The sequence below is a fragment of the Coregonus clupeaformis genome, chromosome 37, assembly GCF_020615455.1.
Source record: "Coregonus clupeaformis isolate EN_2021a chromosome 37, ASM2061545v1, whole genome shotgun sequence".
Lineage (NCBI taxonomy): Eukaryota > Metazoa > Chordata > Actinopteri > Salmoniformes > Salmonidae > Coregonus > Coregonus clupeaformis.
Genome location: NC_059228.1, coordinates 6702756 through 6718467, shown reverse-complemented (window position 1 = coordinate 6718467; position 15712 = coordinate 6702756). Strand labels below are relative to the sequence as shown.

General features: G+C 44.1%; 1 protein-coding gene across 1 annotated transcript in view; it reads left to right on the top strand.

The window, feature by feature from the left end:
• The window catches only part of LOC121553169 (sorbin and SH3 domain-containing protein 1), an 84221-nt gene extending 68993 nt beyond the window's left edge, over positions 1-15228 (top strand). Inside the window, exons 17-27 of the mRNA XM_045211518.1 lie at positions 324-409; positions 663-836; positions 1869-1915; positions 2284-2398; positions 9683-9808; positions 10069-10263; positions 10510-11067; positions 13104-13202; positions 13851-14047; positions 14405-14511; positions 14731-15228. Coding sequence (XP_045067453.1) covers positions 324-409; positions 663-836; positions 1869-1915; positions 2284-2398; positions 9683-9808; positions 10069-10263; positions 10510-11067; positions 13104-13202; positions 13851-14047; positions 14405-14511; positions 14731-14798 — 1772 coding nt within the window. The 3' untranslated portion in view covers positions 14799-15228. The remainder of the gene's footprint in view (positions 1-323; positions 410-662; positions 837-1868; positions 1916-2283; positions 2399-9682; positions 9809-10068; positions 10264-10509; positions 11068-13103; positions 13203-13850; positions 14048-14404; positions 14512-14730) is intronic.
• Positions 15229-15712: the final 484 nt, after the last annotated feature.

Sequence of the window (15712 nt, the reverse complement as noted above, 5' to 3'; positions counted from 1 at the left end):
TTTTTGTACACTCAGTGTATGTTTTTTCATTTTTTTTGGGGGGGGGGTGTGTATTTTTCCTTTATCATACTGCAAATGACACCTTTTCTTTGGAGCATAACTAGTTCTATATGGTACAGTGTTACAAATTCCCTTGCTTTGTCAAAATATGCTTTATACATCTATTGGAATTGTGGTATTGCAATGCTGTTAGGGCTATTTAAAAAATATATATATAGATATTATAGATATTGAGAGCAGCATTATTGATAAATGCTGTTATGTGAAAATGTTGAATCCCTTGTGAGATTTTCAGGACATAATTCATGTATTTTTCGTATTAGATTCAGACTCGTCCCAGGCTTTGACCCAAGGAGACCTTGGTGACGGCCAGGATGAGGTGGTCAGGAGACGCCATGGAGACAAAGAGGTAATGTTTCTTTATAGTTTTTTATCATTTCTGCAATGTTTTGTTTCTAGTCCTCTCTCAACAAAACCTGATAGGGCTTCACTCTCTTTTTGAACAAGAAATATCACTAAAAACTTCTCAGTGTACACTAAAACTGTGAAATATTTTAACAATATGAAAATGTCTGTGGTCCTCAGAACTATTAATGTGGCATGCAAAAACAAGTGAAATACAAAAAAATGTACTAGCAGATTATGGAATGTTTCCCTGACAGAAAGTCTTGGAAGAGCAGCGGCGGCTGAAGAGGGAACAGGAGGAGGCTGACACAGCATCGAGGCGACACACGGGAATCGTTCCCACCCACCACCAGTTCATCACTAACGAACGCTTCGGAGACCTGCTCAACGTCAACATCAATGACGCAGACAAGAGAAAATCCGGATCAGAGGTACAGTACAGTACCATCCCTCTCATTGTGCAAATTGACAGCTATTTTGGTGGTGTGTGTGTGTGTGTGTGTGTGTGTGTGTGTGTGTGTGTGTGTGTGTGTGTGTGTGTGTGTGTGTGTGTGTGTGTGTGTGTGTGCGCGTTAATGGCGCGTGGGACAGCTGTTTGTTCACCCGCACCCACCCGCAAATGCTAATAACCCATCCGCAACCGTCCGACTACCCACATAGGCTAGCACAACTTGTTATCACAACACAGTTTTGTTCCCTCCCCCGTTATGTTTCGGTGATTTACCATTTCAACATACCTGGCTACAATACCATACACTACTCTATTTTCAGTGACCAGCTAAATAGATCTGCCAAACATATATTATCATCATGATAAACCTGCTTTTTACTCTGTATTCCCTGGCACATATTTAGTACGTTTTAATCGGTCTGCCTGCTCTTTGACTGTAGCCCACAGTAGCTCAGTATTTACCACCGGACAGAAACACAGTCACAAGAGCTATTTCATTCATGTCATTGCTAGAATATTCTCAGTGGATCAGGGACACTGAAAGGGCACAACTAACAACCAGATGAGCTCAGAGATTAAATTAAGCACTCAAAAACATTTATGCATTTTAACTAATTACCATTATACGTAACCGGTACAAATTAGTACTATGGATTATATTTGTTTATGTTTTTATTCGATTTTGGAAGCATATAATGACAAAGTTAGTGTTAATTTGCAGTGCATTATATGCTGTGGAAAAGAAAACACATTTATATTGCAACTGACATGTACAAGTGATATATTTTTTTTTATGTGCCTCTACTTGTATGAATCAACAATGTCTTATTACAGGGTATAACTATGAGGGTATAATTGACTGTGAACATAAACCAGAAGATAGTCTGCAACCTAGCATGCAAGGCCAGCCTGAACTGAATAACCAACGTTCCGTACATGTCACAGGGCATTGGAGTCCAGGCTCCTTTATCCATGCTTATTTTCTAACAGTCCTTGCTTTGTTTGTTTACAGAGAACTCCAGCCCTGGCTCGGTTTGACTTCAGAGCGGAAACTCTAAAGTGGGTAAAACCCATTGGCACACATACAATGAGTGATTTCAAGAGCATGCACAAAATACTGTGAAGCTGCAGTGAAATATAAACCCTGGTGTGTTGTAATCATCATGAGACTGTAACATGGAGGCCTGTGTACCATTTGTGTGACTGATGGTGGTTTAGATGAAACTCCACTCTCACATAGCAATTTATACATGGGGAGACGTCATTCTGAGTCTTTGAGTGAAATATTGAACGTGGTTGATATGTGGTCATATTTCTGCCATACTTTGTCATATTGCTCATATGCCTTTGACGTTATGCATTTTGACATGAGTGCATATTGTTGAATCCAATAGCTAACCTATGTTTGTTGTTGTACTTTTTTTCAGGGAGTTACCATTTCAAAAGGGAGACATTGTGTACATCATTCGACAGGTGGATAATAATTGGTTCGAAGGGGAACATCACGGCAGAGTCGGCATCTTCCCACGGAGTTATGTTGAGGTACAACCATTTCCTGTATTTTGACTCCAAATGAACTCTGACCTTTTCTTACTAGATGGAACTCACTACAGTACGGTACAGACCAGTGTTGTAAAGTACTTAAGTAAAAATACTTGCTTTTTGGGGTATCTGTACTTTACTTTACTATTTATATTTCTGACAACTTTTACTTTTACTTCACTACATTCCTAAAGAAAATAATGTACTTTTTACTCCATACATTTCCCTGACACCCAAAAGTATTCGTTACATTTTTTATGTTTAGCAGGACAAGAAAATTGTAAAATTCACGCACTTACAGTGGCTTGCGAAAGTATTCACCCCCCCCCCTTGGAATTGTTCCTATTTTGTTGCCTTACAACCTGGAATTAAAATTGATTTTTTTGGGGTTTGTATAATTTGATTTACACAACATGCCTACCACTTTGAAGATGCAAAATATTTTTTATTGTGAAACAAACAAGAAATAAGACAAAAAAAGCATGAGCATGCATAACTATTCACCCCCCCCAATTACAGCTGCAAGTGTCTTGGGGTATGTCTCTATACGCTTGGCACATCTAGCCACTGGGATTTTTGCCCATTCTTCAAGGCAAAACAGCTCCAGCTCCTTCAAGTTGGATGGGTTCTGCTGGTGTACAGCAATCTTTAAGTCATACCACAGATTCTTAATTGGATTGAGGTCTGGGCTTTGACGTCCAAGACATTTAAATGTTTCCCCTTAAACCACTCAAGTGTTGCTTTAGCAGTATGCTTAGGGTCATTGTCCTGCTGGAAGGTGAACCTCCGTCCCAGTCTCAAATCTCTGGAAGACTGAAACAGGTTTCCCTCAAGAATTTCCCTGTATTTAGCGCCATCCATCATTCCTTCAATTCTGACCAGTTTCCCAGTCCCTGCCGATGAAAAACATCCCCACAGCATGATGCTGCCACCACCATGCTTCACTGTGGGGATGGTGTTCTTGGGGTGATGAGAGGTTTTGGGTTTGCGCCAGACATAGTGTTTTCCTTGATGGCCAAAAAGCTCAATTTTAGTCTCCTCTGACCAGAGCACCTTCAAATCAAATCAAATCAAATTTGATTTGACACGTGCCGAATACAGCAGGTGTAGACATTCGAGTAAAATGCTTACTTACAAGCCCTTAACCAAAAAAAATAAAAATAGCAAATAATTAAAGAGCAGCAGTAAAATAAAATAACAGTAGGGAGGTTATATACAGGGGGTACCGGTACAGAGTCAATGTGCGGGGGCACCTGTTAGTCGAGGTAATTGAGGTAGTATGTACATGTGGATAGAGTTAAAGTGACTATGCATAAATAATAAACAGAGTAGCAGCAGCCTAAAAGAGGGGGTTTGGGTGGGGTGGGGTGGGGGGGCAATGCAAATAGTCCGGGTAGCCATGATTAGCTGTTCAGGAGTCTTATGGCTTGGGGGTAGAAGCTGTTAAGAAGCCTTTTGGACCTAGAGTTGGCGCTCCGTTACCACTTGCCGTGCGGTAGCAGAGAGAACAGTATATGACTAGGGTGGCTGGAGTCTTTGATAATTTTTAGGGCCTTCCTCTGACACCGTCTGGTATAGAGGTCCTGGATGGCAGGAAGTTTGGCCCCAGTGATGTACTGGGCTGTACGCACTACCCTCTGTAGTGCCTTGCGGTCGGAGGCCGAGCAGTTGCCATACCAGGCGGTGATGGAACCAGTCAGGATGCTCTCGATGGTGCAGCTGTATAACTTTTTGAGGATCTGAGGACCCATGCCAAATCTTTTCAGTCTTCTGAGGGGGAATAGGCTTTGTCATGCCCTCTTCACGACTGTCTTGGTGTGTTTGGACCATGATAGTTTGTTGGTGATGTGGACACCAAGGAACTTGAAGCTCTCAACCTATTCCATTACAGCCCGTAGATGAGAATGGGGGCGTGCTCAGTCCTCTTTTTTTTCCCGTAGTCGACGATAATCTCCTTTGTCTTGATCACGTTGAGGGAGAGGTAATTATCCTGGCACCACACGGCCAGGTCTCTGACCTCCTCCCTATAGGCTCTCTCATCATTGTCGGTGATCAGGCCTACCACTGTTGTGTTGTCGGGAAACTTAATGATGGTGTTGAAGTCGTGCCTGGCCATGCAGTCATGGGTGAACAGGGAGTACAGGAGGGGACTGAGCACGCACCCCTGAGGGGCCCCTGGGTTTAGGATCAGCGTGGCAGATGTGTTGTTACCTACCCTTACCACCAGGGGGCGGCCCGTCAGGAAGTCCAGGATCCAGTTGCAGAGGGAGGTGTTTAGTCCCAGGGTCCTTAGCTTAGTGATGAGCTTTGAGGGCACTATGGTGTTGAACGCTGAGCTTAGTCAATGAATAGCATTCTCACGTAGGTGTTCCTCTTGTCAAGGTGGGAAAGGGCAGTGTGGAGTGCAATAGAGATTGCATCATCTGTGGATCTGTTGGGGCGGTATGCAAATTGGAGTGGGTCTAGGGTTTCTGGGATAATGGTGTTGATGTGAGCCATGACCAGCCTTTCAAAGCACTTCATGGCAGGTTATCTTAGTGTTCTTGGGAACAGGGAACAGCTTGATCACATAGTCATCCGGAACAGCTGATGCTCTCATGCATGCTTCAGTGTTGCTTGCCTCGAAGCGAGCATAGAAGTGATTTAGCTCATCTGGTAGGCTTGTGTCACTGGGCAGCTCGCGGCTGTGCTTCCCTTTGTAGTCTGTAATAGTTTTCAAGCCCTGCCACATCCGACGAGCGTCAGAGCTGGTGTAGTGCAATTCAATCTTAGTCCTGTATTGACTCTTTGCCTGTTTAATGGTTCGTTGGAGGGCATAGCGGGATTTCTTATAACTTTTTTACATTTTAGTCATTTAGCAGATGCTATTATCCAGAGCGACTTACAGTTAGTGAGTGCATACATTTTTCATACTGGGTCCGGGTTAGAGTCCCGCTCCTTGAAAGCGGCAGCTCTACCCTTTAGCTCAGTGCGGATGTTGCCTGTAATCCATGGTTTCTGGTTGGGGTATGTACGTACGGTCACTGTGGGGACGACGTCATCGATGCACTTATTGATGAAGCCAGTGACTGATGTGGTGTACTCCTCAATGCTATCGGAAGAATCCCGGAACATATTCCAGTCTGTGCTAGCAAAACAGTCCTGTAGCTTAGCATCTGCGTCATCTGACCACTTCCTTATTAACCTAGTCACTGGTGCTTCCTGCTTTAGTTTTTGCTAATAAGCAGGAATCAGGAGGATAGATTTATGGTCAGATTTTCCAAATGGAGGGCGAGGGAGAGCTTTGTACGCGTTTCTGTGTGTGGAGTAAAGGTGGTCTAGAGTTTTTTCCCTCTGGTTGCACATTTAACATGCTGGTAGAAATTAGGTAGAACGGATTTAAGTTTCCCTGTATTAAAGTCCCCGGCCACTAGGAGTGCTGCCTCCGGATGAGCGTTTTCCTGTTTACTTATGGCCTTATACAGCTCATTGAGTGCAATCTTAGTGCCTGCATTGGTTTGTGGTGGTAAATAGACAGCTATGAAAAATATAGATGAAAACTCTCTTGGTAATAGGTCTACAACTTATCATGAGATACTCTACCTCATGCGAGCAAGACCTCGAAACTTCCTTAGTATTAGATTTTATGCACAAGCTGTTGTTTACAAATATACACAGACCGCCACCCCTTGTCTTACCGGAGTCAGCCGTTCTATCCTGCTGATGTAGTGTATATCCCGCCAGCTGTATGTTATCCATGTCGTCGTTCAGCCACAACTCGGTGAAACATAAGATATTACAGTTTTTAATGTCCCGTTGGTAGGATAACCGTAATCTTAAGTCGTCTAATTTATTTTCTAATTATTGAACATTGGCTAATAGGATTGTTGGAAGAGGCAGTTTACTCGCTCGCCGTCGGATCCTTACAAGGCACCCCGACCTACGTCCACGATATCTCTGTCTCTTTCTCATGTGAATGACAGGGATTTGGGCCTTGTCGTGTTTCTGTAGGATATCCTTCGCGTCCGACTTGTTGAATATTTTTTTTAAATCCAATATGAGGTTAGTAATCGCTCTCCTGATATCCAGAAGCAATTTTTGGTCGTAAGAGACGGTGGCAGAAACATTATGTACAGAATAAATTACAAATAACGCGAAAAAACACACATAATAGTACAATTGGTTAGAGGGCTGTTAAACGCAGCCATCTTCTTCGGCGCCATTCTTCCATATGTTTGGGGAGTCTCCCACATGCCTTTTGGCAAACACCAAACGTGTTTGCTTATTTTTTTTAAAGCAATGGCTTTTTTCTGGCCTCTCTTCCGTAAAGCCCAGCTCTGTGGAGTGTACGGCTTAAAGTGGTCCTATGGACAGATACTCCAATCTCCGCTGTGGAGCTTTACAGCTCCTTCAGGGTTATCTTTGGTCTCTTTGTTGCCTCTCTGATTAATGCCATCCTTGCCTGGTCCGTGAGTTTTGGTGGGCGGCCCTCTCTTGGCAGGTTTGTTGTGGTGCCATATTCTTTCCATTTTTTAATAATGGATTTAATGGTGCTCCGTGGGATGTTCAAAGTTTTGGATATTTTTTTATAACCCAACCCTGATCAGTACTTCTCCACAACTTTTGTCCCTGACCTGTTTGGAGAGATCCTTGGTCTTCATGGTGCCGCTTGCTTGGTGGAGCCCCTTGCTTAGTGGTGTTGCAGACTCTGGGGCCTTTCAGAACAGGTGTATATATACTGAGATCATGTGACAGATCATGTGACACTTAGATTGCACACAGGTGGACTTTATTTCACTAAATATGTGACTTCTGAAGGTAATTGGTTGCACCAGATCTTATTTAGGGGATTCATAGCAAAGGGGGTGAATACATATGCACGCACCACTTTTCCGTTATTTATTTTTTAGAATGTTTTGAAACAAGTAATTTTTTTCATTTCACTTCACCAATTTGGACGATTTTGTGTATGTCTATTACATGAAATCCAAATAAAAATCCATTTAAATTACAGGTGGTAATGCAACAAAATAGGAAAAATACCAAGGGAGATTAATACTTTTGCAAGGCACTGTATCAAGAGAACATCCCTGGTCATCCCTACTGCCTCTTATCTGGCGGACTCACTAAACACATTTGTAAATGATGTCTGAGTGTTGGAGTTTGCTCCTGGCTATCCGTAAATAAAAAAGAAAAAAAAGAAAATCGTGCCGTCTGGTTTGCTTAATATAAGGAATTTGAAATTATGTACAGTGAGGGAAAAAAGTATTTGATCCCCTGCTGATTTTGGCCCACTGACAAATAAATGATCAGTCTATAATTTTAATGGTAGGTTTATTTGAACAGTGAGAGACAGAATAACAACAAAAAAATCCACACAAAAAAAGTCAAAAATGTTATAAATTGATTTGCATTTTAATGAGGGAAATTAGTATTTGACCCCTCTGCAAAACATGACTTAGTACTTGGTGGCAAAACCCTTGTTGGCAATCACAGAGGTCAGATGTTTCTTGTAGTTGGCCACCAGGTTTGCACACATCTCAGGATGGATTTTGTCCCACTCCTCTTTGCAGATCTTCTCCAAGTCATTAAGGTTCTGAGGCTGACGTTTGGCAACTCGAACCTTCAGCTCCCTCCACAGATTTTCTATGGGATTAAGGTCTGGAGACTGGCTAGGCCACTCCAGGACCTTAATGTGCTTCTTCTTGAGCCACTCCTTTGTTGCCTTGGCTGTGTGTTTTGGGTCATTGTCATGCTGGAATACCCATCCACGACCCATTTTCAATGCCCTGGCTGAGGGAAGGAGGTTCTCACCCTAGATTTGACGGTACATGGCCCCGTCCATCGTCCCTTTGATGCGGTGAAGTTGTCCTGTCCCCTTAGCAGAAAAACACCCCCAAAGCATAATGTTTCCACCTCCATGTTTGATGGTGGGGATGGTGTTCTTGGGGTCATAGGCAGCATTCCTCCTCCTCCAAACACGGCGAGTTGAGTTGATGCCAAAGAGCTCCATTTTGGTCTCATCTGACCACAACACTTTCACCCAGTTCTCCTCTGAATCATTCAGATGTTCATTGGCAAACTTCAGACGGGCCTGTATATGTGCTTTCTTGAGCAGGGGGACCTTGTGGGTGCTGCAGGATTTCAGTCCTTCACAGCGTAGTGTGTTACCAATTGTTTTCTTGGTGACTATGGTCCCAGCTGCCTTGAGATCATTGACAAGATCCTCCCGTGTAGTTCTGGGCTGATTCCTCACCGTTCTCATGATCATTGCAACTCCACGAGGTGAGATCTTGCATGGAGCCCCAGGCCGAGGGAGATTGACAGTTCTTTTGTGTTTCTTCCATTTGCGAATAATCGCACCAACTGTTGTCACCTTCTCACCAAGCTGCTTGGCGATGGTCTTGTAGCCCATTCCAGCCTTGTGTAGGTCTACAAACTTGTCCCTGACATCCTTGGAGAGCTCTTTGGTCTTGGCCATGGTGGAGAGTTTGGAATCTGATTGATTGATTGCTTCTGTGGACAGGTGTCTTTTATACAGGTAACAAACTGAGATTAGGAGCACTCCCTTTAAGTGTGCTCCTAATCTCAGCTCGTTACCTGTATAAAAGACACCTGGGAGCCAGAAATCTTTCTGATTGAGAGGGGGTCAAATACTTATTTCCCTCATTAAAATGCAAATCAATTTATAACATTTTTGACATGCGTTTTTCTGGATTTTTTGGTTGTTATTCTGTCTCTCACTGTTCAAATAAACCTACCATTAAAATTATAGACTGATCATTTCTTTGTCAGTGGGCAAACGAACAAAATCAGCAGGGGATCAAATACTTTTTTCCCTCACTGTATACTTTTACTTTTACTTTCGATACTTAAATATGTTTTTAGCAATTATGTTTACTTTTGATACTTAAGACTTTTACTCAAGTAGTATTTTACTGTGTGACTTTTTTACTGACACCAGTCAGTTCATCAGGGTTATGACACCAGTCAGTTAATCAGCGTTATGACACCAGTCAGTTCAGAAGTTCAACCATGTATGAGTCCCAGTAATGATATTCACTGGGGTCGTGTTCAGTAAGAAGAAACTGTTCTGAAACAGAGTGAAACAGGGAGGTGCTACCTGAACATGTCCATTAAAAACACAAATATTTGTTTCACGTCACAAAACGTTTTACTACAGTGTGCCCTCTTGAATGTGACACTGGTACCTTTCATTGACTTTAACTGATACCCTCCTAAACTTGACACTTGTTCCTAGCATTGACATTGACTGATGTATTTTGGGCTTTATGTTTTCCCTAGCTCCTTCCCCCCACGGAGAAAGCCCAGCCAAAGAAGAGTGCCCCAGTGCAGGTGCTGGAGTATGGAGAGGCCATAGCACGCTTCAACTTCACAGGGGACACAGTGGTGGAGATGTCATTTAGAAAGGTAAAAAGAAGAACAGGGTTTTAAGGATATTGAGTTTAGGAGCAGTTGTAACATTTGTTCCTCTTTTTGCGTAATACAAATGGAAATCGCAAAGTATTACATCATAGTTACATCATAGTGTTATGATACAGGAAATACAGTATGTTTAACTGAAATGTTGTGTGTGCCGGTGTTTAGTTTGTGCTTGGTGTTATGTTATTCTATGCTATGCGTCTAAATGTGCGATCATATGAGCTAACGTGATACCAATGTGTCTACAGGGAGAGAGGATCACCCTAATTCGTAGGGTCGATGAGAACTGGTATGAGGGCAAGGTCTCCGGCACCAATCGCCAGGGTATCTTCCCCGTCACCTACATAGAGGTGCACAAACGACCCAGAGTCAAGAATGGATTGGATTATCCAGACCCACCCATTGGCCAATCACCTCACCGCAGCCTCAATGCTTCCCCTCAGGTAATGACAAACTCCTCACACAAACTCCTCACACACACTCTCTCTTGTAGAGCTCAGTCTGTCCAGGAATACAACAATCCCATACTCTCCAAGTTTGTCTCTGTTTTTCTAGTTGACTTTGGTGTTGTGCTATTCCATTTTTTTTTACTTTATTATTTGTGTTCATTCATACTCATGTCTAATGTTCCATTTCTGTCCCTCGTCCTCCCCTCTCTCTCTCGCTGGATGGTCATTTTGGTCTATAAGCTGAACCGTGTCCGTAACAACCGGCTCATCACGTCCCCCCTGCCCCTCCCCCGTTCCCCCCGCCGCTCTGTGTCCCCCGAGGTCCATGCCATCTCCTCTGAGTGGATCTCCCTGACCATAGGGGGTGCCGGCCCCCCCGCTGCCCCAACCCCTCCTCTACCCCCACTCCCTTCCGTGTCTTACTGCTGGGGCGAGTACCTGCCCCCTTCCATGTCCGCCAGCCCCGTGCCCCCCATCTGCGGCAGCCCCTACTGCATCTCCCCAATGGCCTCCCCTTCCGCCTCCCCCCTGCCCCCGCTCTACCCGCCCCGCCCTGGCTCAGCCACCCCTTACCTCACCTTCACCCCGCCCCAGGGGGAGGACTTCCTGCTCTCCCCTCCCTCTCCTCGTCTGTCCCGCAGCCTGAGCCCCTGTGGGGGGGTGGGCCTGGAGAGCTGGCTGACTGGGGCCAGCCCCTTGCGCATCCTGGAGAGGGATTTGATGGAGGGGGAGGGGGCAGAGAGAGACAGGAGCACTGGACGCGAAGCCCTGGGCAGCTGGCGAAATTGCCCTGCAGAGGTATCTGGCCTACTGCATGGTGTGCGGTGTTGCATCTCGGGCTCACTGTGGCTGGAACTGGAGTTCTTACCTCCATGAACCACAATAATAGGATGTTTCCGTTGTTGCTGCCTCTAGATAGATAATTGTGCAATAGATAGTGAATGATGACTAACTGTAATGTTGACCTAAAGTTGACCCTCCTCCAATGCAGTCAGCAGAGCTTACACAACTCCTGTGTCATATTTTGGTCTGCATGTTTTTTTGTGTGTGCACTACTCACATGTACATGTTTGAGTGGTAAATTAAGTTTTCAAATGAAAATGTATCTCCTCAGGTGTTTGGAATGAAAAACATGTGACTGTGCATGATTTGTATTTTTAAAATGTGTTGAATGATTCAGAGAGTGGTTGCAGATTCTTGACCCCCACCAATATAGCGTCATCCCACTGGGCACAGACATCAATTCAACGTCTATTCCACGTTCATTGAAATGACGTGGAAACTACATTGATTTAACCAGTGTGTACCCAGTGGGATGTTGTCAAATATTGTCATAGAGGAGCCAATTTTATTACTATTTGAGGATCAAGATTGTTTTGGGAACAATCTGAAATAAGTTTATGAATGTTTTTATAGAACATATAAATGTTGTGATTGTTTTTTGTAATAGAAAATTACTTTTGGTCGAGAGATACACTACATGACCAAAAGTATGTGGACACCTCATTGAACATCTCATTCCAAAATCATGGGCATTAATATGGAGTTGGTCCCCCCTTTGCTGCTATAACAGCCTCCACTCTTCTGGGAAGGCTTTCCACTAGATGTTGGAACATTGCTGCGAGGACTTGCTTCCATTCAGCCACAAGAGCATTAGTGAGGTCGGGCACTGATGTTGGGCGATTAGGCCTGGCTCGCAGTCAGCATTCCAATTCATCCCAAAGGTGTTCGATGGAGTTGAGGTCAGGGCTCTGTGCCGGCCAGTCAAGTTCTTCCACACCGATCTCGACAAACCATTTCTGTATGGACCTCGCTTTGTGCATTGTCATATTGAAACAGGAAAGGGCCTTCCCCAAACTGTTGCCACAAAGTTGGAAGCACAGAATCATCTAGAATGTCATTGTATGCTGTAGCATTAAGATTTCCCTTGACTGGAACTAAGGGGCCTAGCCCAAACCATGAAAAACAGCCCCAGACCATTATTCCTCCTACACCAAACTTTACAGTTGGCACTATGCATTCGGGCAGGTAGCGTTCTCCTGGCATCCGCCAAACCCTGATTTGTCCGTCGGACTGCCAGATGGTGAAGCGTGTTTCAGCACTCCAAAGAATGCTTTTCCATTGCTCCAGAGTCCAATGGCGGCGAGCTTTACACCACTCCAGCTGACGCTTGGCATTGCACCTGGTGATCTTAGGAATGTGTGCAGCTGCTCAGCGATGGAAACCCATTTCATGAAGAGCCTGATGAACAGTTATTGTGCTGACGTTGCTTCCAGAGGCAGTTTGGAACTCAGTAGTGAGTGCTGCAACCGAGGACAGTCAATTCTTACCCTCTACGCGCTTCAGCACTCGACGGTCCTGTTCTGTGAGTTTGTGTGGCCTACCACTTCGCGCCTGAGCCATTGTTGCTCCTAGACGTTTCCACTTCACAATAACAGCACTTACAGTTGACCGGGGCAGCTCTAGCAGGGCAGAAATTTGACGAACTGACTTGTTGGAAAGGTGGCATCCTATGACGGTGCCACATTGAAAGTCACTGAGCTCTTCAGTAAGGCAATTATACTGTGAATGTTAAGCTATGGAGATTGCATGGCTATGTGTTCGATTTTATACACCTGTCAGCAACAGGTGTGGCTGAAATAGCCGAATCCACTAATTTGAAGGGGTGTCCACATACTTTTGTATATATAGTGTATGTCTAACCAAGAGTGTGAATTGACTTCCACTGCAATTGTGTTTACAGCACACACTGTTGAAAATGAATTGCATCCTGTAGACACGAACTCCGATTTGCGATCCTACTGAGTGTAATGTGTGTGTTGTTCCTCTTACAGCTGGTGAAGAATGAGAGTGTCTACCATGGAAGAACCTCCGGAAGCCCTATCATGTTGTTTGACATCCAGGACAACAACATGAATGCTAACTCATTTGCGGTAAGGTGCTGATTTGCATGTTGTGGGTGACGATACTATTAGAAAATTTATGTGTTTGTTGTTTCTGGATTAGAAATATGTGGTGGTGATTCATTTTTCCTGATCTATGATGATCGCTTCGTTTAACTCATCAATGTCAAAATATGAATTGAACTTAACATCATCACTTAACTAATCATTTATCCTAAACCTCATCACTCAGCTTCCGTCAATAAGATTGTCAATAAGATTAATATGACAGCATTCTTGCAAGACCTTGCTGCCATCTTTTCCTCTCCATTGATTGTGCTTGTCTTCTTTTGAATAGAATCAGATGTTCACTAATATTTCATTGTGACTGTGTACATTCTACATGCCACTCACTCTAGTGTTTTGCTCTTCCATGCGTACCCCTTTGCCGGACTCCACCACCATCTCTTCTGGTGTTTCACGGCTTTCCTGGTTTTTCCTGGTTTCTAACGGACCCCTCCCTTTCTGCCTTGCTACTCACCGGACCTCCTACCTTCCTTCTTCCTTTACGTCCTCTAAATCCCTGCCCCGCCCCTCTCCCCAACTCCTTAATCTCTCCTCTCCTTCTGGGCTGACTGGGAATTCTGTGGAAATTCTGGGAATGCTCCCTCTGACCTCTGACCTGACCACTGTCACTAGGAGGCGGTTTGTAATGAGATCATGAATATAGCTGAGACCTCGGTGAGGTACTGCAGCACCCTCTCCCCCCACCCCCATGACTCTGTCCTTCACAGACTCCTGCCCCACCTTCACCCCAGTAAACAATCTCTCATCATTTCCCAGCAACCCCAGTCCCACAGCAGCAGCCCGGAGCCGAGTCGTCTCAGCTGTGGAATGTGAGTATGGCCGTCTGACGTCTGTCCCTACGTCTAGTCTGAGCTCTAGATACACTGTTATACTGTTATACTGTTATACTCTGTCTAAAGGATTCAGAGCCCCAGTTCAAGAGTCATGTTCATTAGGGCACGCAACAGAAAAAGGTTTTGAAAGCTTTGCAACGGAAATCGAAAATGAGCGTTTTATTATTGGATAAGTCCCAGTAGTCCCTCCCTGTTTCAGTTGGTTTCAATCCGTTTGGTGCCTAATGAACACGGCCCTGGTCTGGTAAATACATCTCTTATATCGTTTTTGATATTATGTCTCTCAAGTCCTTTTATGGTTGTATTTCTGACTTATGTAGTGTTATCCTACAGTTTCCAGGCTTTGTACAGTTATGTGCCACAGAATGAGGATGAGCTAGAGCTGCAGGAGGGAGATCTTGTCAGCGTAATGGAGAAGTGCGATGACGGCTGGTTTGTTGGTATGTGCCTGGGGCCTCAGGATAGATTGCCCGAAGATATAGTCACAGTATGTCACATCCATCCATAGCAGAGGGTTAAACTTCCATGTCGGTAGTTTCTCAGAAATTCTCACAGAGGTTCAAACACATAGAGTTCAAAACGTACATTTGTTCTGCCTGAGTAGGCACATTTGATTGCAAAGAATAACAAATATTGTTGTTGTTGTTTTTCATTATCAGGTACCTCGAAGAGGACCAAACAGTTTGGCACGTTTCCAGGAAATTACGTGAAAGAGGTCAACTTGTAACCTGTCAACAAACATTTATAGTGTGAGGAGAACCCAGCTCTAACCATTGGTTACAATTCGAGTTTTGGGAAAGCATTACTATTGCGCTTGATTGTTTAAATTAGGATAGTCATTCAGCCAGGTGAATACGTTTGTCTGGGGTAAGTGATCTGTTTGGTGTGAGGTATGTTAATGTTCATGAGGCGAAGACAGAAGGAAGCTAGCTGTTGACTCACTGCCCAAACGTCAGTGTGGTGTATACGTACTCCAACCACATCCTACACAGTACATGGCTGAATTTATCATATCATATTCTGACAATGGAACTTTTAGTTTGAAAACATCCTCCCAAAATGTCAGCACATACAGACTACGGTATACACTGAGTGTACAAAACATTATGAACACCAGATTTTTCCATGACATAGACTGACCAGGTGAATCCAGGTGACAGCTATGATCCCTTATTGATGTCACTTGTTAAATCCACTTCAATCAGTGTAGATGAAGGGGAGGAGACAGGTTAAAGAATGATTTTTTTATCCTTGAGACAATTGAGACATGGATTGTGTATGTGTGCCATTCAGAGAGTGAATGGGCAAGACAAAAGATTTAAGTGCCTTTGAACAGGGTATGGTAGTAGGTGCCAGGTGCACCGGTTTGTGTCAAGAACTGCAACACTGCTGGGAATTTTAATGCTCAATCTGTTTCCTGTGTGTTTCAAGAATGGTCCACCACCCAAAGGACATCCAGCCAACTTGACACAACTGTGGGAAGCATTGGAGTCAATATGGACCTGCATCCCTGTGGAATGCTTTCAACATGCCCGACTCAATATTAGGAAGGTGTTCTTAATGTTTTGTACACTCAGTCTGTATTCTTGTACCGTGTATATATAGTAGCTGCGGTGTGTCATTGTGATTGTTAACTACTAT